Source organism: Labrus bergylta, chromosome 9 (genome assembly GCF_963930695.1).
Source record: "Labrus bergylta chromosome 9, fLabBer1.1, whole genome shotgun sequence".
Taxonomy (NCBI): Eukaryota; Metazoa; Chordata; class Actinopteri; order Labriformes; family Labridae; genus Labrus; species Labrus bergylta.
Window position 1 is genome coordinate 25032101 of NC_089203.1, and position 22633 is coordinate 25054733.

The 22633-nt window shown below is 40.3% G+C and overlaps 1 protein-coding gene across 3 annotated transcripts in view; it reads left to right on the forward strand.

Moving 5' to 3' along the window:
* Nucleotides 1-7069, forward strand: part of LOC109987330 (transcription factor COE3) — a 130967-nt gene extending 123898 nt beyond the window's left edge. For 2 of the 3 annotated variants that reach the window (XM_029278156.2, XM_020638370.3), the window contains exons 15-16: nucleotides 2772-2858; nucleotides 3377-7069. In XM_029278156.2, coding sequence (XP_029133989.1) covers nucleotides 2772-2858; nucleotides 3377-3408 — 119 coding nt within the window. In that variant the 3' untranslated portion in view covers nucleotides 3409-7069. The remainder of the gene's footprint in view (nucleotides 1-2771; nucleotides 2859-3376) is intronic. The other variant, XM_020638371.3, reaches the window with a different exon arrangement.
* The last annotated feature ends 15564 nt before the right edge of the window (nucleotides 7070-22633 follow it).

Genomic DNA, 22633 nt, shown 5'->3' on the forward strand with positions numbered 1-22633 from the left:
TAATCCTACTGGTCACATCTGTTGTAGATCCTTTAAATGATAAATAGTGTTTCCTCTTAAATCATGATCTTGGTGTTTTATTGTAGATATCTCTATTAAACTGAAGCTCATTTAAACGACGAGTTGTATTTCTACCTGATGTCGAGCAGGTTGTAGGTACCTGCTCAGGTTGTTGCTCTAAAGCAAGCGGTGAGCGTCTCCGTGTAATGAAAGAGAATAAAGGGAGTCTGGTGCAGGAGGAGGCGAGTCCATGCTTCAGTAGTTTCCGGTCTTTGGTCCTGTTGTTGCTCTGAAACTTTGATTAACTCGCCTCGAGTCGGAGCGGCTGCTCGGAAGGAGCAGGTGTGCTTTTGGAGAACGGTGGAGTAGAAAGTCGCCCGCAGGGAGCGCTCCATTGTTTTGGCTCTTGTTTCAAAGACTCGAGCGAGTCGCAGCGAGACTTGTTTAGGAGGAATCGAGCTCAAACTGCGTCTCCCTGCCAGGTGATGTTGTCGTCCCTGGCGACCAAACAAAAGGTGGGCTCACAACTCGCCTGGCTGAGCTACAGTTTCCTTCCAACGAGGCTACTACTGTGTGTGTTTGTGTGTGTGTGTGTGTGTGTGTGTGTGTGTGTGTGTGTGTGTGTGTGTGTGTTAGGTACGTGTGTGTGCGGACAGAACACTGCCACGCATTGTTCACCTCCTCCCTCCTCCTCAGACTGTCCCCCTGCCCATCCTCCCCCTCCTCACCCCTCCTCCTCCTCCTCCTCCTCCTCCTCCTGCTGTACTAACTCACTAACATCCTCACTGCATCCTTCACTCATCCATGCTTTGGGCCCGATCCATCGATATCAGCTAGAAAAGAGAGAAAAAACAAACAGGAAGGAGCCAAAAAGCAGCGATCCAGGACAGACGGAGAGATGTTGGCATGAAGCGATAAATCACATTTACATTCCTCCGTTTCATTTTACATCTTCAGCTCCGTCCTTGAATCATTCACAGACTCACCGTGCTCTGTACACACTCTGCTCGTAAAGGGACAGTCCAACATTTTCTGAAACCTTCCTCTCTTTCTCATCCAAACGTTTAGGTGGACGTCAGTCTAATGTCTGTGTATTTAAGAGCAGAGCTGAAACCAGGTTTATTCACTTAGCTTAGCATTAACACTGGAGGCTAGGGGGAATAGCTAGCTCAGCTCTTACTAAAGTACTGTAAAAAAAAACAGACCCCCACTCCTAAAGCTCACTGATAACATGTTTGATTTCATGTTCATTAGTGACACAATGAAAAGAATCTCCTAGAAAAAGAAACAGAGTTTATTCTTATGATAGAGATATTGAAATCATATGACGTGTCAGGAGTTTTGGTTTAAGTGTCACAAATATAATTATCTGTTTTCCAAAGTCAGGAAATTGACTCTGGTTAGAAGTTCTTCTGAAGGTGATGATCATGTCACACAAACTTCAGTTTAGAGTTTTTTTTCAGAGCTGTGATTAGAGTTTAAATACAAGACAAAATAAAATACAGAAAAAAGATTTTAAAAAAGTGGAAAAAAAACATAATTTCACTAACAGCTAAGAAAACTCTGGAGGAAAACCCCAAACACCAAATGCTCCATTGAAACAGCTGCGAAACGGATCCAGAAAATATAATTTAATTGAAATGTAAAAATCTTGATACTCTACTTAATAACCTACCACATAAATTGATTTAATAATCAGGGTTTCTTCTAATGAACATGCATGGTGTTCTATTATGATCTAAAGCTTTTCATTATAAGGACTTAAGAGACTTTCCGATCGTGTTGATTTGAAATTTAAAGAGCCAGGCTAGCTGTTTCCCTCTGCTTTCAGTGTTTATGCTAAGCTAGGCTAACAACACCAACCCTTTCTTCATGTCTGTACCTACTAGGGTTGTCACAATACCAGATGTTTCACTTTTATCCAATTCTAGTAAAAATCAAAAAGATCTCGATACCTGTTTGATACCACGGCAACCAAAAGGTAGAAGTCCAAGGTATCCAATATTCAGTCACTTCTTGTTTTTTATTATAAATATACCAAAATACAGTAGCAACATTTCAAAACAGAAATATTGCCATCACATTTTTTCAATTTAGAGACAGCTCTCTCTCTCTTTTGATTAGGTTTATGACTGAATTTGAGTTTTTTTTTAAAGCTTTAGTCCTGTTGGAAGTCATTTATCATTCAAAATACTGAGACTGTATCATTTTAAAACACGTTGTATTCAAAAGTAATGAACATTTTGATTTCCCTACACACACATACATGCACACACACACACACACAAACAAGCATTTCTGTAAATGTTTTACTGTTCCTTAAATCAGAAGTTCAGCCTCAGACAACAGGTGAGGAGCTCAGGTGATGAGACACCTGTCCTCACACACACACACACACACACACACACACACACACAACTGCACAGTGTGCGTGTGGATGAAGCTGCTGCTGCTGCGCTCAGGTCGGATCAGGTTGGTTTATTTCAAAATAAAAGTCCTTCAAGTTATGGATCAACTTTGCCAGGTGTGTGTGTGCTCTGAGCATGAGCTCGACCTGGTGTGAGGCAGGACCTCCTCCTCCTCCTCCTCTTCATCCTCCTGCATGATCCACCTCATCTCCATCCGATCACTCACCTCCTCTGTCCGTCTGCCTGCTCGCTCCCTCCCCCTGTAGGACTCCCCCTCCTCCTCCTCCTCCTCCTCCTCCTCCTCCTCCTCCTTCCCCTCCTCTGCTCCGTATTCATTCTCTCCTGTCCATATGGTTTCTGCAGTCAAACAGAAGAGCGCCTTCGCCCCCGTCGTGCGGCCACAGACCTCCCCGCCCCCCACCTGCACCACCAATGGCAGCAGCCTCCAGGGTGAGCATCCCACTCCCCCCTCCCGCCTGTCAGCACCCCCCGCCCTCTGCTGTCCACCTGTCCACCTGTCCCAACTGGACACGAAGACAGACAGATGTCCAGCTGTAAAGATGATGTTAGAAACATGGAGGAGGACAAAGTTGATCCATAACTTCTGGCACACATTGTCAAACACATATTCAGTATTTTAAAGTGTTTGTTTTTAAGTCTGAACTGAGAAGATAATCTAATAATTCAACAAGTTTTCAGAACAAATCAAAGTTCAGTCTGTTGGAATATTTCAGTAGTTTATTGTCTCAATTTGGAGAAAAGAAAAATCACCCAAATTGTTGGTAAAATTAACATATTTCATTAAAGAGTCCAAAAAAAACCAGATACTGAATGAAATTGGTCAAAGCGGACATTCATCAGATTTTATTACTTTGTTGGGTAAACGTGGTCGATGTTGTGAGTTTGTGTCGGTCTTCCTCAAACAGCCGATCTGATTGTGTTCGTTTTTGTCTCTGGTGTCTTCACAGCGATGGCCGGTCTCATCGTGCCCCCCATGTGAGGAGGACTCTTTCTGTCAGACCCCTCCACCTTTGATGGCCCCGCCCACTTGAAACGCCACAAACAAACAAACAACAAAAGCAACAAACAATCCTTCCCATCATTCCCAGGGCCCAAACTTACCCAGAATCCCTCTGTGCAGCAGGATAAAACGTCCGTCATCATCTGTGCGTTCGCTGTGGGACTGAATCTCTGAAGCTGCCGCAGACGCTCAACAACAAACAGGAAGTGTGTTCTGGGACGTCTGCAGCTGCTCCACGAGGAGGCGATGCTCCATCAGAGGAGGGGGGGTGGGGGGGGGGGGGGGGGGGAGACGTCTGCAGTAATAATGTGTGAATATGAAACAGTTTGACTTCAGAAGTCTGTGAGACTGAACACGTCTTAGATCAGTTTGAACCACTGTGAGACAGAGAGGAGGCGTGGCCAACGAGAGTTTCTGATCACTGAGGAAAGCTAAGATCTCATTGGATTGAAGCCGCCGACCAGGTTAGAATTAAAGAGCCACCTTTTTGCATTTAGTAAAAAAACACAGATCAGAAAAAGTAAAATCTCCATAAACTTGACTTAGTTAACAAGACTCTTCATGTGTTGTGTACTTTGCAGAGCAGACTTTGAATCTGAGTTCTGCATGGGATTAAACCTGAGAACAGGACCTGGACTGTAGTCATGTTTACAGACCCAACCATCATGAATCAGACTGCTAAAGCCAAATCTTTGACCAGAACCAGAAGAAAAACCTTCATATGTTCTAAATTTTTAATCCAAAGAAACAAAAATGTCATAATACCTAATGGCTTAACATCTGAAGATAACAGAACATACAGGTGCAGCAACATAACAACCTGAACTCTTCTGAAATCTGGTGCATTTTTGGATCTATTGACATCTGAACTGATCCGTGAAACACAGAAAATAAATTCTTGAATTAATACAACTGATCACCAAAGATACAAAAATTCAAAAGTCTCCTTATTGATGTTCATTTCAAACAAAACTTTGCTGGATCAGAAGCTCTTGCTGGTCACTGACCCGAGTGAGTTGGACCGAGTCCTGAAAGGAGGAAAAGTAAAAACTCTTTAAACCTTTTTTTTAAATCTGGACGAACCGTCAGACGGTTTCTGGATTTGGTTTTTAATAAGAAATTCCCCTTTTTTTTCCCCCACAAACCCCAAGAGAACCAGACTTCCTGACGAAAACAACGTCTTCTAGCATTTCTTTTCTGTACCATAGCTTTTAACAATGTTTGTGTCTCATATTCTAAAAGGAGGAAAATTAATAATTTTCTAGGAACAAACGACGTGCCCAGGAGAAAAGAACAAATGTTACAGTAACATTTGTCTGAATGAAGTCCAGGCAGCCCGAGGTTTTATTTCCTTTCATTTCTGTTTTCTTTTCAACTCCAGTTCAATAGTTCTGTTTTCAGGTGTGTCGAGTGGTAGATTTTAACCCGAAGAAGCTTGCCGCAGTTTTAATCACATTTAGGTACCGACCTTCTCGTTCTTCTTCTGATTGTGCTTATTTTATATGTATTTATAAAGTATGTTTCGGGGAGTTTCTTTTCGTGATTTAGGCCTGGATGATAGTCTCAAATATATATGTAAACACATTTGATGTCTTAATACCTTTTAGATATTGTAAAAAGAGTGAACAAGTGAGAGGATTAAACCTTTTTGTAAAAACAAAAAAGACGTCACGACATGGTCACCCTGTTTTTGAAAGCAGGACGTAAAAAAACGCTTTCATCACTTTTGTATAAAATGCTTTTTTCCGATACGATATTTAACTTTTTGTAAACAGCATCATTTGTGTTTCCCCTGGTTCTTCTCGTCCTTCGTGTATTATTGTGAAATGTATAATCATGCTTATTTCTTAATGCACTATTTTTTCTGTTGGGGCACTTATTACGAGCAATGCATCTTAGCAGAAAAGACAAAAAAGCTCAAACAAAAAACAAGAAAAAAAAAGAGATGAAAATTAGAACGATATGCACCGATATGTTTTTATTTTTCTGTCGTTCTGAAACGGCAGAAATCCTTGTCATGTGAAATTTTTTATATTTCAGAAGCTTATAACGTCATAATATTCCTCCACTCTTACTTTTGCACCAATTTTGGTGTTTAAAGACGATATTTTATCCATCTTAATATTAGACGCGATCCGTGTCTTTGTGTTTGTTGGTGAGAATGATTGTGCGATTTTAAAACAGGAAGCAGATTTTTCAAAACCACCCTGAACACCAGTTTTTGGGTCATTGATCTCAAGGAAACTTCCATTAATGTGTTGTTGTTGATGGTGCTGTACCCACCGTTGCACACAATCTGGATCGTTTACTTATGCAACTGTGTTCCTGCTCTGAAATGCAAGCTTGCTGTCCACGTTGCCGTGGAAACGTTTGGAAAATTAAAGAACAAAAAGTTGCGTTTGATGCCTTATGATCGACCACACTTTATGATTTCTCTTTTATCTGACAAAGTTTAAGTTCTGCAGAAACAACAGTAGATTGTTTGAAGTTTGTTTGAACTATTTGACGAGTTCTTCTCCGGTCAATCTGTGAGAAGTTTTTATGTTTTGCACCAAACTGTTTCCCCTCAGGTTCCCAACAAAAAGCAGAAAGTTTGCATTATTAGCACGGATTTTAAGATGAAGACGCTCCATTGGGCAGATTTGTTTTTGATCATTGCATAAAATCGTAACTCGTAATTACGAGATAATTATCAAGTCCGATTATTATTTTATTTATGAATGCAACACTTAAGAGAAAATGTAAAAAATCTAACTGTCACAATCACAAAAAATGTCAACAAAATGTAAAAAAAATCTGAATTTCTTTTTGTTCTGTATCATTTAAAAACAGATTTTAAAATCACGAACACGTTTAGTTATTGTGATAATTATGAAAAAAAACCTACTTTTTGTTTAATGAGTACAAAGAGTAGAACCAGCTTTTTACAAACTGTAAAGTTTGTTCTTTAAGATACCAAAACAATCCAACATCCTGTCACTCCTAAAAGGAAAAAAACCCTCCAAATCTCTTAATTTGATATGAAATAAAAACCAGAAGCGTGGGCAGGAACCTGAAGTTTAAACGGATTAAACACTTTATGCAAATCGAGCAGCACTGACAGAAACCTGCAGTCACTGCTCAGCTTCACGCGGACGCCGTCATGTCGGCGTGAGCGTCTGTCCAGTGTCAGCAGGACAAGCCATTCATTCATCGACAACAATGAAACGCAGCCTGCAGAGCGATCAGCCACACAACATGATCTGTGTTCCGTCTCTTCTAACAGCTCGCTAACATTTTTTAATTTTTTTTCGGTCACAGTTGTAGAAAGTTTGCTTCTCACCGTCCTGATTTTCAGCTGAGGTTTTAAAAACTGCAAAGTATACTTTCTTCGATGTTTTACTTCAATGTGAAAGAGGGCAGAGGTACTGCATCTTTGTGAAATATGAAATATATCATCAAAGTATATCAAAGCACAATGTTTAATTAATGTCTTTAGAATACAACCCGGGGGAGGAAACAACCCCCGGCTTTTCTTTCTCTGTCTCTGGCCATGCTGTAAATAGATGCATGTTTTTTGTTTATTTTTGTTCCGTTTTTTCCTGTGATCCAGTGCTTTTTGTACAGAAACAGTCTAATAAAGATTACATTTGGCTTGAAATCTGAGATGTCTTTTGTCTAGTGGCATTAAGGAATTCAAGGAAATTAAATTGTTTGCATATCTCTTTAGGGGCACTAAAAAGATACTCCTTACGACTTTTGACGTGTAGAAAGTAGTTTCAAGCATTATGAAAGTTGAATTTAAGATCCATAGGAAGTTACAGTTTAAAAGTCAGCGCTAAAAGCAGTTGTAGGCGTACTGTCAGTATCATAAACAAGTGACAGAACACCTGACTAAAATGGTTCACCAACTTCTCATTGGCTAGAACTCTAATTGTTTGTGTCATAATAAAGCTAAAAGTGCAAAGTAAGATTGCACAAGTAAGCAGCATGAATCAAATCAGTGTCTTAAACAGTCAAGCTAGATAATCAACATATCAACTCAGATAGTGTTTTGTTAGCGATAATGTTAGCAGCTAACATCACTAGCAAACTGATATTTTGACTAAAAATTAGCCAGACACGTACAGTAGTCTTCATAATAGTGAACAAAGCCTGAGTGATGTCACCCATCTGTTACTGCAGGGGGCCCGCTGATGGCGGTCGCCGTGCTGGAAACGCTGTCTCAAGCTAACAACAGCCAATGAGTTGGAGCTGGAGCAGGTCTTAAGCCTCCTGACAAACAACTGCACCATGCCTGCCCTTCAGTCAGGTCGGCTGTTTTTGGTTACAGCTTGGCTAGAAATGAAGCTTAGAAAGCTAGCTAGTTCCAACTTCGCCACACATCATTCATCTGATGTTTTGATATTAGTTAATAGAGTATGTTAAAGAATAACTGGCCAAATAACAGGCCAGTAAAACTTGACATGCTTTGCATTGGACTTTGATGTGGTGGATGAATTCTGGCAGTTTACTAACACGCAGATGCCAACACTATGTTTAAGCTAATGTTAGCAATGTTAGCGCTGGAATTTAACTGAAGAGAGGCACGGGTAGGGAGCGCACATAAACATAAAATCACTGGAACAAGATGGACTCCAGAAGATTTTAGATAATTTAGTTTTAATGTTTCATTCGGTTAATCTCTTTCAGGAAATTATCTGATTTCTTGAGAGTTCAAGATCAATAACTGGTGGTTTGACGTTGTCACTTGTTTTTATTCCAGAGCCTTCAATAAAGAGCGGCTCTGAGAAGTAAAAACAACTGGTTGTTCAGCAGACTCCTCAGTCCAGATCCTGTTTTTGTCTGAGAGATGAAGAAGAAACTTTCCTTCATGGCGAGATAAGAGCTTTGAAGGTCTGGAGGTCGGCGGTGGTCTTTATCAGACCTGCAGGCCTGAACAGGAAGCCTGGACTTCATCAAGGAGGACCAGAACAGTCCAGTATCAGAGTCTGCAGCAGAGACAGGGGGTCTGAGGTGAGACGGGAGGGGGGTTGGCAGAGTGTTGGCCTGCTGAGGCTTCGTTACAGGCACAATTAACTTTAACTCCAACGTCAGCACCAACCTTGATGAGCAGTGAAATCAGTTTGTTAAAAACACAGCACTCGTTAGAGGAGAGCTAATGCCCAAGGCTGCAGAGAACCTCGAGTCGCCTCCCCAAGTCTGCAAGACCCCTGCCAAACTCCTGCTGCTGCTGCCAGACAGAGCTGAACCAAAACCAAGTCATATTCCCCCAAAGAAGAAGAGCTGAACTCGAACCAACTCATATTCAGCAGGAGAAGAAGTGCTGCATTGCTGTTAACAGTTTGGACACATTTTGATGGATCGCTGCCTGAAATGCTTCAGTCAGGACTTTTTCTCGCTCTCGTTTGAGATGGAAAGAAAAGCTGTTGATTGGTCAAAAACACTGTGAGAATGGTTGAAAAAAAAAAGTCATGGAGATGATTTAGAAGACGTGTAGGCTATAAGACAATAACATAAATAATTAAAGTAAGCTAATGTGCAACATAGGCAGAAAAACAAACTATAATTACAAGATTAAAATTCTAAGTAACACCAAGCATATAAAGCCCAGACAGGCAGATACTCGCAACTTTTTTTTTATTGTAAAGACAACAAGAAACAGATGGCTGTTCATCATGAGAGAAGTCACCAGTCTCAGTCTCAGAACATCACCTACGTGTTTAAATCAGTTTTATTTTAGATATTTTAAAATGAAAGACAGTTGTTGTTGAATGTGATGCACTAACCGACGAAGAATCCGACAATCAGAGAAAGAAAAGCAAGAGAGCAGATAGTGGATTGATGCTCTGCTGTCCCTGTGAGGACTTCTCTCCTTCCTTCCTATAAAATATTGTGTTAACTGCCTTTTAACCAACAATACTGCTGCAGAACACTGACTGAAAGTGACAGCTGGTGTTGACGACGTTACTATCGTTAGGAAATGTCAACTAGCTAATGTTAGCTAATTAGCGTCACCAAGACTTTCTTGCCCTTTACTTCCCAAATAGAAAAACATTATTGACATTGACTCAGTCACAATCGAAAATACAGAAAGCCGTTTGTAGACTTTTGCTTGGCGGCAGTGTAAGAGAACTCCAAGAGATAAACTGAAGGCCCTGTGTAAACATCAGCGAAGACTGCTGTTTTCAGTCATCAACATATCGTCCCAGGTGCCACATAACAAACACAGGTGCACAAAATGTCCAGTTTCTCTAAATATCTCTGCTTCACTCAAAGGCTTTATATTTATATTTTTTTGATCCAGCAGATGTCGCCATTGAGCACCAGCATGAAACCAAAACAACTTGCGCTGCATTGTTGTGTTAGCATGCTAATGCTAGCGATATCTATTATGCTCGTATCTTCACACTGCATGTAAATTTACCTGAAATGAGCGTGATCTAGAAACACAGTTAAGCAGTGAGTACAGTATGTTATTCTTCTTTTCTCTAGTCCATCAATTAAACAACTTTTATACACGAGGGGAGGAGTCAGCCGGCCGTCCTGGCGATGTAAACAAACTGAAGATAGGACTCTGAAAACTCTGAAAGCATCACAGACAGTGGGACTCGGGTGTTACACCCATTGTAGACAGTCATGACTCACAGAGTTATTTTCAGAGCATATACTTGATTTATATTATATTTAAGTGTGAAAAATTGCATATAAAGCCTTTAATGTTGTCAGGTGAAACATGCAGCGTATTCAAGAGATGGTTAATTACGTGCCTGTGCTGGAGTTCATTGGTGGACACCACTTTGTATTCCCTGACTGAAAGCTTTGCATATCTTGTGTTGGACCCACTCAAAAACGAGATGACATATTTCAAGGGGCTATCCATCAATATGTTTAAAACAGAATTTACACTCTACTATATCACTTCTAATTTAAGGGTCCTAATCGTCATGCAGAACACACAGATTTTAGGACCTGAGGACTCAACCTGACCCACTGAACCTGAATTGCTGTATACACACCAATTTGAAGTGTGTGTGTAAAGTCTCATATTTGCAATAAGTTCCACAATCCCTGAGTCTGCAGGTGTGATCCCAGCTGTCAATCTCTGTGTTTTATTTTATTTCGGTAATTTAACTAGGGATATAAACTTATGGGAAACAACGTGTATAAAGTGCTCCATAGCATCAGGGACTGATGTGTGGTAGCTCTCAGGCTCGGTTGGAGACGAGTGTTCACACCAGCTGCTGAGAGCCACAGGAAGACTTTTTACAGCTCTGTGATGCTGATGTTTTGGCTTCACGAATAGTTTGAATATTTTATAATCACAGGGAGGAGGAGGAGGGTACGCAGTGAGTGCAGGTGTGTTTGGTTTGGACGAGGAGCAGAGTTTAGTGACATTATGTCACCACCACTCACTGTACATCTGCACTTTAGACGGTAAAGAATTAGACCATTTCCTGTGAGCTGATGATGTCATCGAGATATGACTGCAGGCCCGGGTTTAGGTTTATTCTATGTGTGTGTGTGTGTGTGTGTGTGTGTGTGTGTGTGTGTGTGTGTGTGTGTGTGTGTGTGTGTGTGTGTGTGTGTGGACTGACGGCGGGACTGTAAGTCATCTCTCACAGGAAGCGCCCGGGGCCCAGCCCTCACGATGACACCAGACCCTTGCCAGCACGCCTTGGAGCAGGAGGAGGAGGCGTGTAAATCACTCGTCCAAAGGTTCACGCTCGCCAGCCGAGTTTCCAAAGAGGACAGGGATCTGGATCAGGATTTGAAATCTGATGTGGGTCCATCGAAACCATGTGTTGCTCAACCTTGGCTCTGAACGAACAGAGAATATTCTAGAGAAAGAGGGTTAGGATTTTCTTCATCCAGACATTAAAAGTTGTGCACAATTTAACATGGGATCATAGCATCAGCGGGTAAACAATGTCAAATTGGTTTGCTGAGTGTGGCTAACGTTAGCAGTGATAGCACTACTGGCCTCCAATCCTCCTTTGCAGGTTGAAATCCTCATGCATCTGCATGAAGTTGTGTGTTGCCACAGCCAACCTAATCTCCATTTTCTAGATCAAAATAATGCCCAACCGCACTGCTCCATGCTATCGATGCCATCTGTTCACAGTACTTGTTTACATTTGGGTAATAGAACATTATGGCAGCATAGCAGTAGACATTAACTGGAGTTACACTGGCTACTAGTGGTGAGTGGCTGAACTACAGTCTAGAGACAGCAATCGATGGGATTGTGGGCCCGAACTGATAAAGAATATTAATAATTAAAATGTAAAAAATGTGTTTAGGGTGTCGACTTTACTCGTTTACTCACGCACATCCCTGAAAACCACTCTGAAGTAACTCTCTGTTTCTGCTGCTCTGGAGTCTATCATCTTTCCTGTCTTGCCTAATAGAAATGGGTTCTGTTTGAAAATCCATGTAAGGCTCACAGTTTGTTCTGTCTTTGTCAGGCACAACTCTAAGGTGCACTGGAAGCCCCACCCAATTATATGCCTAGAATTTGTCATAATAATTCAAATTAATTTAAATAATTCATCAAAATAAGCTAAAACAGTATCATAGGACAGGTTTAAAATATATCGTCAAATAGTAAAAGTTACTGTTACGTTATCAAATCTGAAATGTTTCTAAAGAATTCTGTGTTTTTTATAGTTTTGTTTTCCAAACCGTCGTCATCGAGCTCATTTTCTTCTTCATTCTTGATTTCTGTTGGTTTTGGTTTTTCAGTGAGCTCGACTCGAGGACATGTTCAGTTTGTTTTAAGCATTAAAAGCGTCCACACTGTGTGTACTGTTTGAACTATGTGTGATTAATCAGGTGCGCTGACAGGCTGACAGGTGTTACCTGTTCAGTCTCAGTGTGTGTGTCAGCTTCAACTGATGCTTTCACACGTCAAGTTAATCCAGGAGAAGCTGTCCATCAAACACTCTGTAATGGACTTTATTTTCTGCCGATGCTAAAAGAGATGTGTCTGACTCAGGGTGTGTGTGTATTTGTGCGTGTGTGTGTATGTGTGTGTGTGCGCGCTCAACACCTCATGTTTTAGATGTAGTAAATACGAGGTGTACAGTCTGACTGCAGAGCTCTACGCAGTAAACACTGAGATCACAACTTCCTCCTCCTTTGCCTTTTGGAAATTTGCATTTGCATTTGGAAGTTTTTGGAGATTAATAAAGAAATTACCTAGATAAATTGGATTTGAATTGTTTTAATGCAAACAGCATTATCTTTAATTGTTTCAATTTAAATCACAATAGTTTGTTATTCATTAAAAAGAAAATCAAACAACTTTTACCTCAAAGTTTATTCAGTATTTTTGATGAATGCTAATAACATTTTTTTTTTTTTTGAATTTTTCTGCCTATTGACCCAGACTGAAACATATGTAATCATCTGTTGGATGGATTTCAAGACACGATTAGTGAGATGTTCACACCCATAGTGTGGGTGCTTCTCGTGTCTCGTTTCCTCGCTCCTTGCTCCTCGCTTGAACTGGAAGTCGTTCCAAGCCGCCATCTTGAAGGACAACTCAACTCTCTTATACTGGCAGAGAGGAGTGATCATCAAGGAGAGAGGAGGGAGATCTGAGGAGCTATGAGCGAGGATACACAGGAGCAGACTTCACAGAAGTGAACTTTGCTAAATGATGGATTAATGTTGGCTCTTTGTAAATAGTATAACAAATAGTAATATCTTTCAGCTGCTCTTTTCTAAAGTGTCTCACGGAAACATTTGATTTGGCATTATACAGATAAAGATTGATTGAGTGCAATGGGGCGGCTGTGGCTCAGTTGGTAGAGTTGTTGCCTCTCAACCAGTAGGTCAAGGGTTTAATCCCCAGCTGGGCAACATGTCTGATGTGTCCTTGGGCAAGACAATTAACCCTGCATTGCTCCCACTGCTTTGTTGGAGGTGTATGAATGGATTAGTGTTGTACGTCATTTTGGATAAAAGTGTCTGCCAAGTGAATTATAACACTGATACAGACAGACACAACCCCTTATTGAATATCACTTGTTGATTGGATGCTGCAGCAGCTCAGGCGTCAATGATACTTATCAACATTGGTGGAGTTTAATAACGGAAAAAATAGACTTTAGAAAAGATGTTAAACGGACACATCAGACATTTAAACAGACTGTAAAGACTTGTCAGTTTCAAAAGAGTCGACATGTGATGAGCTGGGATTTAAAAAAACATTTTAACATGAGGATTAACAAAAAATATTGAGCATAAGTTCCATAAAATCAATATAATAGAATGTAGGCAAGGCCAAGTTTAAGATTTGATTTGTTTTCTGATTCACCATCAAACAAAATGTTAATTTAAGCTGTTAAAATCAAAAGATCCCACACAACTCCTTTATTATCATGACAGACGTATATTCAGAGACTAAACACTGTTACTGTGTGTATTTTATTAGAATGAATACAGTGCACATGTGTGGGAAAACAAACAGCTGTTAGAGCTGACTGACGGCTGAGCGATGATCAGCTGATATCATCACAGACTGAAGCACTGAAGTCTCTTAAAACATATTTCCTGGTTCCCTCTCTCCTCAGCTTAGATTCCTTTCACCTCTCAAAGCATCTCTGGTGGGAGGGACTAAGGCACAAGTGAAGGATGCATGGATGTAACCAAAGAGACATGGGATGTACCCACAGTGTGCCCAGGTGCCTCTCCTATACCTGCTCCTCTAAGTCCCTCTCCTCCTAATCAAGGCCGATTGCACTCAGGCGTGCAGCAGGCAAAGGGAGGTGGGAAACCAGAGTGAGAGAGAGCAGGGCTGCACGTAGCACCCCCACCCTAAGAAGTTGTATGAGAGCAGCAATCCTTTGTTCAACATAAGCAACGAAACAATGTGTCAGCCAGGATATTCTTGACGTCCCTAATGTGCTTGACCTGCAGGTTGAACGACTGAGGGGAGACACATGCATACTGTAATCCTATGTTGAATCAACATGAGAGGACTGTGACGATGGTCAATGTCTTTTTGGAGACCAGGCGCTCCACCCTATCATCTCTGTCTTGGAGGAGAAAAACGCAGGGCCACACATAACAAAAACAACAATAAAGTTTAAATGTTGTAAGTAAAGTTTTAATGTCTAGAATAAAGTAATAATGAATTCAAGTATGGAGAGTTAAAATGTAGACAATGAAGATACAAAGCCGAGAATGTTGAATCTGAAGTGAATAGAAAGAAAAGTGACAAAATAATACTTTGATCATTGCCATCTTGAAGCAGACATCCACCTCTTTAGCCTTCATGAAATAGTGTGCAACACACACACACACACACACACACACACACTGGACACCAGGCTAATAAATAGAAGTGAGCGCAGCCTGTTTCCCCTCCCATTAAACACACCATCAGATCCTTTAACAGTTCCCATGAACAGAGTGTGCAGAAATATAGAAAACGTCCTTAACTGTTGTTTTTATTTCCTCCTCCTCCTCCTCCTCCCCCTTGTCCTCCCGCTTTCTCCTGGGTGAGATGTTTGCAGAGGACGGGCTCCTGCACACCTCCCGGTGAGGACACTTTACACCTGCTTCCCTTCTTCATCTGTCTTCATTTTTCTGGAGGAGGCAGGATGTTTGGCTTGGCTGCGACCCGCTCCATGACTTAATCCCTGGGTGCTATTGTTAAATTTTTCGAAGCTGAAAAATAATGAAAACCAAATGTGGCCGAGGGACCTGCTTCAGGTTTCAGGGCCTGCGCTTTAACAACGCTGCGTTTCCAGCACGTCGAGGCCAAATAACTCACTTATGTTTCCCTTGTAACATTACGCCAAACATGAGATCTTTACTTTGTCAAACCTGGTAAGTATCAAACCAACTGTATCAATAGGAAAACAGTTTTAATAAGCATCCCCAGGCGAGGCCCAGGAACACCTCTCACCTGGAAGCTATTACGGCCGACAGGAAATGGAGGCAGAGATCGAGTGCTTCCCAATAATGTGTGTCCCCCCTGAGAGAGGAAATATGTAGATTCATCATAAAACATATCTGAGAGCTCAGCCTGAAACAGAGGAGAGAGAATCAGCAGAGACAGCTGGGCACCTCCAACATAATATCGCACAAACATCTGTGGAGGCAGCGTGCAGATAACGTTTCATCGCTCATGTCGAACCGTCTCTCCTGACAGTCACACTGTAAACACCGTCTCCAGATGGATCTATACCGAAGACCATCACTGCCCAAAATTAAAAACAAAAAAACACAAGATATGACTAAATATATTAAATTATTATAAAAAGTAAGACTGTAAACACCTTCTCTAGATGGACGGATATATCAGTACGGAAGCCCTTTAGTGACAAAAAATACTTTTAAAAAACTTTTTTTTTTAAACTACACGGGAAAAATAAAACTAAATACATGAAAATGATTAATCTGAAGATCTTCTGAAGATGGACCTGCAGATTCATATGGAAGACAATAACTGCTTAATAAAACACAAATATACTACTAGAAATAATCAAACATGATAACATGATAAAATGATAAATATAAAATGATTATAAAGTCAGTCTGTAAACACCAGCTGAGTCAGCTGATTGATATGGCAGACCTTCACTGCCCAAAAAAAACTGAAAACAGTGCAGAAAAACAAATATGACTTTATAGCTCAAACGTATTTAAATATAATCAAAACTCCTCCTCCTGATGGAATGGCAGATTTATAGAGAGGATCTTTACTGCCAAAAAACAACAACAACAACAAACTAATGTAATTTATTAAATTAAATTATTGTAAAGAACTTATGCAAACTAAGTCAAAATGACTAGATATGCAAATGAGTCACATAATAGCAGCTCAAAATTCTCATCTAATAACCAATCAAACCAAAATGGGGACTTATAAGAGGAATTCTACATGAAAGTGTCATACTAATTATTTATTTTACACAAAATGTTGTGAATTATTATTCCATAATTAACTTCCTTTTTTATTTGCATTTTAAGAAATGATGTGTGACATTATAAAAGCATGAAGAAGAAACTAAAGCACATAAAAACAGACAGACAAAACCAAACAAAGAGCAAGAAACAAGAAACTAAACTTCCTGAACACTTCGACTCTCTTCTCTCTCTCTTTGGCAGTGTTGGGCTTCCGTACATTTTTTTTGGCAGTTTAGCAGAAATATTCGTCCTTCTGACTGATGGATTTATTCTGCGTCCTTCACGTTAACGTCCATTAAAGTTCGTCTTCGGCAGGTGATGAGAATCTACATCCTCTGCATTGAAATTCCTGAAGCAGCACCATCATCATCAGGACAGTCTCTGAGGCCGAAATCAGCGTTAATAAATCAATCCCCGGCCCGCTGAGCTCTCTATCGCTCCCTCAGCTGCTTGCTAAACAAATGGATTCAGCATGTTTAATGAGGGAGGGGGGAGAGGGGGTAACTAATACCTGTAATGATCTCTGCAGACCTGAAATCACTGGCACCCGTCCAGACGGAGCGGCCGGTCGGGGAGATGTTTTGGATGAAGACGCTCTGGTAGTTTGGCAGATTTACGGCATGGAGAAGGCCGTGAATCAGGACGGCGCTGAAACGGGCCACACACTGACATCACAGCCCGCCGGCGAATCTGAGAAACCTCTGTGGTACGAGAGGTTAAATGGAGTCTGGGGTGAGTGAAGTGATGACACAGGCAGATGAAGATTCAGGAGCAGGAGGTTTTTCTGTGTTTGTTGTTTGGAAAACTCAGAGAAACTATAAAACTCTGCAGCTCTCCGAGTTCTGCATGTGTCTGCGGTCTGGGGCTGGGATGGACTTCTCAAAGTAAATGTAAAGTTTTCTAACTTTGTGTTGGTTTGTTGAGCTCCTGGTTCAACGTTCAGGAGATGAAAGTTCGGCTGACATGATGATCTTAAGTTTAAAGCCCAGATGTAGCAATTACTGGGGTAAAATATCCCCAATGTCACTTTATCATGCATTTAAAACTTGACAGAGATAAATGTAACCGCTAAACTGACCTTAACGTTACCATATCGGCTAAAATGAGCAGGTTGGTTTAGCTAAACAGCTTCATTCAGGTTAGCAAACATTTTCTTTAGCTGCTAACACTGAGGTTAGCTAACAGTAAGCTTCACATCATTACAGATCTGCAGTTATTTCTTATATTAAAGGAAGTTTTTGAGTTTAGAAACTTAGGAATGTCTCACTGTTACCTGAATATGGTCTTTAACACACACAAAAATACCAGAAAGGAAACTAGACTTTTAGCCTACTAGAATAGGCTTCCATGCTAACTACAATTCTTTAAATATTTAGCATTAAATTCATAGCAATTAAAAGTGAATAAAAGTGGATTCAAGACAACACAGCTTCAGGATATGTTCATGAAAACTTCTAAAAAGTTGTTCTGTATTTTTAAGGATAAAAAACTTTCCACAAACTCACTTTAAATTAATTTAAATCCTTTATCAGTACATGTCCTACAGTGGATGTGCTGTGTTTTTTTCTGCTGCATCAGGTCAGATGAACTTCCTGGCCTTCGGGGTAAAACTGTTTGCTTTCAAATGATTTTACTACGTATACAAGAGCTGCTATTTGGGTAAGAATTCAGCGTAGGAGTGATGGAGAACAAACCGTTTGTCCCATAAGAGCAGGTCCGAGCTCTAAGATGTCTCAGGAGAGGAGACGATTATGTTTAAAGGCTTCAGGAAACATCACAGAGGGCACAAATGGATTCTGGGGGCAACTGGCTGGCGTCCATTATCCACTCAGAGACGGCGTCCACAAAGAGTCCTGCTCGCTGTGAGTGTTTGATTAGATAACTTAGCCATCAGGCTCATGTAAAAGACTCATCGTTTGGTGATTTCAGGCTTTCCATTACGGACAACAGGCGGTGTCCTTCAACGCCAAGGACCGTTTACCGCAGTAGGAGTAGCTCCACGGGGAGCAGCAAGGTTATAACCTGCCGGGCTGTTTGGATGTACATTACCTTTAATGCAGCTCTCCACATCACCCAGGGAAGTCCCACTGCTGCTTGGAAATGCAGCACCGGGCTGCATCACAGATCGCTGCACATTTTTTAACCTATAGACCCCCCCAGTGCCCCCTGCATTCAGCTTTTCTCTGTGCAGGAACATGTGGGTTAAATAAATCAACATATTTTACACACAAATACAGGAACAGGTTAGTAATACACGTGGGATTCATGAGGTTTAAATCATTTTAGGGATTACATAATTAGAAAGAGAATCAATTCTGAATCGGATGCTTTTATGCAAACCACTTAGATTTTGACGATTTCTAGGCAACAACTACACCATCATTTAGGGAGATTAAATTGGACAGATACTCTTCATAAAGACAGCTATAAAAATGACATTCATATCATTGTGTTCTTCAGATTTCCTAAAATTCTGCACCGTTTGTGAGTTCTTGGACACTGATGTTTAAAAACTAACCACAGATACATTCAAGAAGTCTCTTTAAATCACTAAATCACATTCATTATAAGAGTGTTTGGAGGCCATGGACAGCATGGAAATTCTAAATTATAGGTCAAACAAAAAAAAGAAGCAATATAGGCAGACTCAAATAATCAGAAAAACTGCATTTCTTTCACGTTAACTTCTTGTTTAAATTTTGATGAGTACAAACCTCTATTTTTGCATAAATATAAACACTGCAATCACATAAACACATTTTAAAAATTAGATCCAAGATTTAAGTTAATTTATTTTGATAGTTACATCTGTATGATACCATTTTTTAAGTTAATAAACGCTGTTTGAGTGTGCAAGTCATAACAAAGAACTTACATCTACAGAGCGTCGTCCATGATGAAGAACAAACTGAAGATTTAAATCTGGCTGCAGCGGCAGTCACTAAAGTCATCACAGCTGCAGCGACAAATGCAGGACGAACTGTCACAAAAACACTCATCAAGTGTGAAGGTGCAAATTAAGGCTGTAATATCACTTAATCATCTCAAGTGCACAGTAGATCTGAAAATAAGAAGCCTCTCGCACGCCACACTCAGAGGTTTTGCACAAGCTAATGCAGAATTTGAAAATCATGCAGTTCCACCAGTGTCCACTTTTTATTTTAAATTTATTTAACCAGGAGAACCTCACTGAGATTAAGAATCTCATTTGCAATAGTGTCCTGGCCAAGAGGGGCAGCAGCACAACAAAACATTACAGACATAAACCACAGAGTAATTACAAACACAGTTTAACATGTCCTGAGTCACAGAGCACAGAGTCATCAGTCAAAGCATCTACAACCTGAAGCATCTTCCTCCAACACCTTCAATGTACTTTTAAAATGAGACCAGCACTTGAGAATGGCTCCAAAAGCTCCCGAAGTCACATACACACATTTGAAAATATTGTTGTTGTTTTTTCACAGCAGAAAAAAAAACATGTTCATAACTTTCAATTGGTACACAATACATGAGGGTTATTGTTTTATATAATTCACTAGATTCGATGATTTTAAGTCAAAGAATTAGCAATACATTTTCACAATTGGATGCATGGTAGATATGGCTGGTGGGTGAGTTGTAGCCGTCTGTCAGGAGGCTTAAGGCGCTGGCTCCATCTCCTTGTCTGTTTCTAGATCAATATAACGTTAGACAGAGTCAGAATTTTCAACATGTTGGGCTTCATAAAATCTCTTCAGAAACCAACGATGACTTGACTGAGACTACGTCTATGTATTTTACAGTCTCTGATTTTGGACAGCACACAAATGGCGGAGTGTCAACTCAAACACACAGAACAGAGTGCTAGTGTGTAGTGAGAGGGTTTGAGGAGCCAATCAAGTGAAAGCAGCCCCCACCTGAAGAACCCACCACTCCAAAGACTGAGGGTGACACCCCTGTGGACTCACAAAGATCCAAACCTATGAAAGAGTGCACACTCACAAACACAAAACTGAAGATGACAATCAGAGATCCACACTGAAGACAGAGCACACACTTGTAAATGAAAAAAAAAAACAAAGGAAAACTACAAATATTATTAAATCTATCCCAAAAGACCGACTAAGACAAAGATGAATCGTTTATATAAAGTTAAACTAAAACACTTAACTGGTTCAATATTTGCATTTTCAACTGCATTAAAAAAAAGATGAATGCATTTTAATAACAACATGAACATTTCATGAATTACCATCATTGCACGTAGAAGCTGAGCATTTTATTTTTGTGCCATGCAAAACTTTCATTCCGTCTGTGCCGAGTTTCCAAACGTTACCTCATGTTGAGAAGAAAAGTGCAGCTTTGATTTACGAGAAAGCAGACAAGCTGAAGTTGCATCACAGACTTATTAAGGCCGCATAGATTTACACCACATCAGACCACTTTTACAAGACAGCGATGAGATTCAAGTATCCTGGTTCACACAGCGGCGTATAAATATTTACCTGCAGTGCGTCTGCCTCCGTCTGTCCGGCTGCTGCTGCCCTCGTAGATTTCCCTGTGGGAGCTGTGAAGATGTAGCAGAGATCCGCGGCTGACCGAGACTCTTATTAAAACAATGAAGCTCATAATTATCCTGGAATTCCAAAGCAGTGCTGTAGTCGTAATGAGGCCACACAGGAGCCGGCTTATAAAGAATGAATGTAATAAATAAGCCATTAGATGGGCAGTAAAACGAGCAGGATGTAAAAAAAAAAAAAAAGACAACAACGCTGAAATGAGTTCAGACAGGTCTTGTTGTCTCTTGATGAGCACTTGGAGAAACTTCTATTTTCAACCTCAACAGTGTTTGTTTGTGAGTCTGTATTAAAAAAATAGCTGTGTTAACTATAATGTGGAGACTTTAAAAACCTGCAGAACACATCAAAAAATCCTGCTGACGATAATTAATCCTTTTTTTTGTTGTTCCTGCCTAAATTAAAGAAAGACGGAGTAATGAACAGATGAGAAAAATGATTTCTCTGATAAATCACTTTAAATATTTGTGTAAATGCTCTTAAGACATAAAGTGGTCTCTGGTCCATGTCCGAATATTCAGTCGTAAATTTGTTATTTTCTCTTTTTAGCAGTAAAGTACAAAGAATATAACAATTTAAACAAGAGGAAAACTTCAGCCTGGGAAAGAGGTGCCAAAAACAACAGTTCCTCTCCTGTCCACTTGAGGCCGTCTCCTGCAGTGAGTCGATCCCCATAGAGCCCCATGTTAAAAAGTCAAACTCTACAGCAGAAATAAACACGTTTTACAGCCTGGTACAAAAACACTTTTTTTCATTTCTGTCTTCATGACAACTGTACAGGCTGATTTTGATACAACTCACCTCAAATTATATTAAGGCTTAAAGTTATGTAGAATGAGGGGCGTGGCCTCTTTGAGTGACGGGTGGGAGCTACGAGGTGTCACCTCAGCTAATTCAGTCACTGAACTTAACCTCTGGTCTGTGTTCGAGCTGTTGGAGCCTTTTGGAGATTTAATATCAGAGAAATAATCTGCCCGCTGTGCACCTTATTGTACTAACAGACCGTCCAGTAACTTTGAGCTCCACTTTTTACACATAGTCACATGATAACATTATTTTATTTATATTTTAGCACTAATCAGCAGCTATCCGTGTCTGTGAGAACCATACCTGGTCTGTTGGCTCGTTCAGTGTTTGTCATACTTTGATTTGTGGCGTGCGTTGGAGTCAGGATTGTTGTGGGCTTTTAGAGGAGACAGCTGGTTGTGGAAACAAACAAAACATTTCTTTTAAGTCTGCAATGACAAGGTATCCATCACCTCTACTACATATCCGAAATGACAAAATATCAAGGGTGACAAGTGCACAGAGTCCCTAATTTAACTTTAACTACTGAGATGGAAGTCATGAAGTTAAGACCCTTTCAGACATTTAGATTCATCGTTACACAATGACATGTGTACCTTGATGACCCCTTAAATAACTATTGGAATGATTGTCAATCATTTTACACAACAATGGTGTTACTCAAACAATGAATCGGCCCTTTAATAGTGTAATCTGTATTAAAAACAAGATTTAAGATTGAATAATAATGTAACATCTTTCATTCTTGCAGCTCTCGCCAAGAATTCCTCCTGCTGCTTTTATTTTACGATTGTTTTCTCGTGTGCCGTTGTGAATTGGTTTGTTAAGAAGGAATACTGATCAGATGCGAAAATGTTTTCTCTGATAAACAATTTAAAATATTTGTCTTTCCCCTCCTCCTCAGAGTCTTCCTCCTGAGTCTCTGTCTGCTGCTG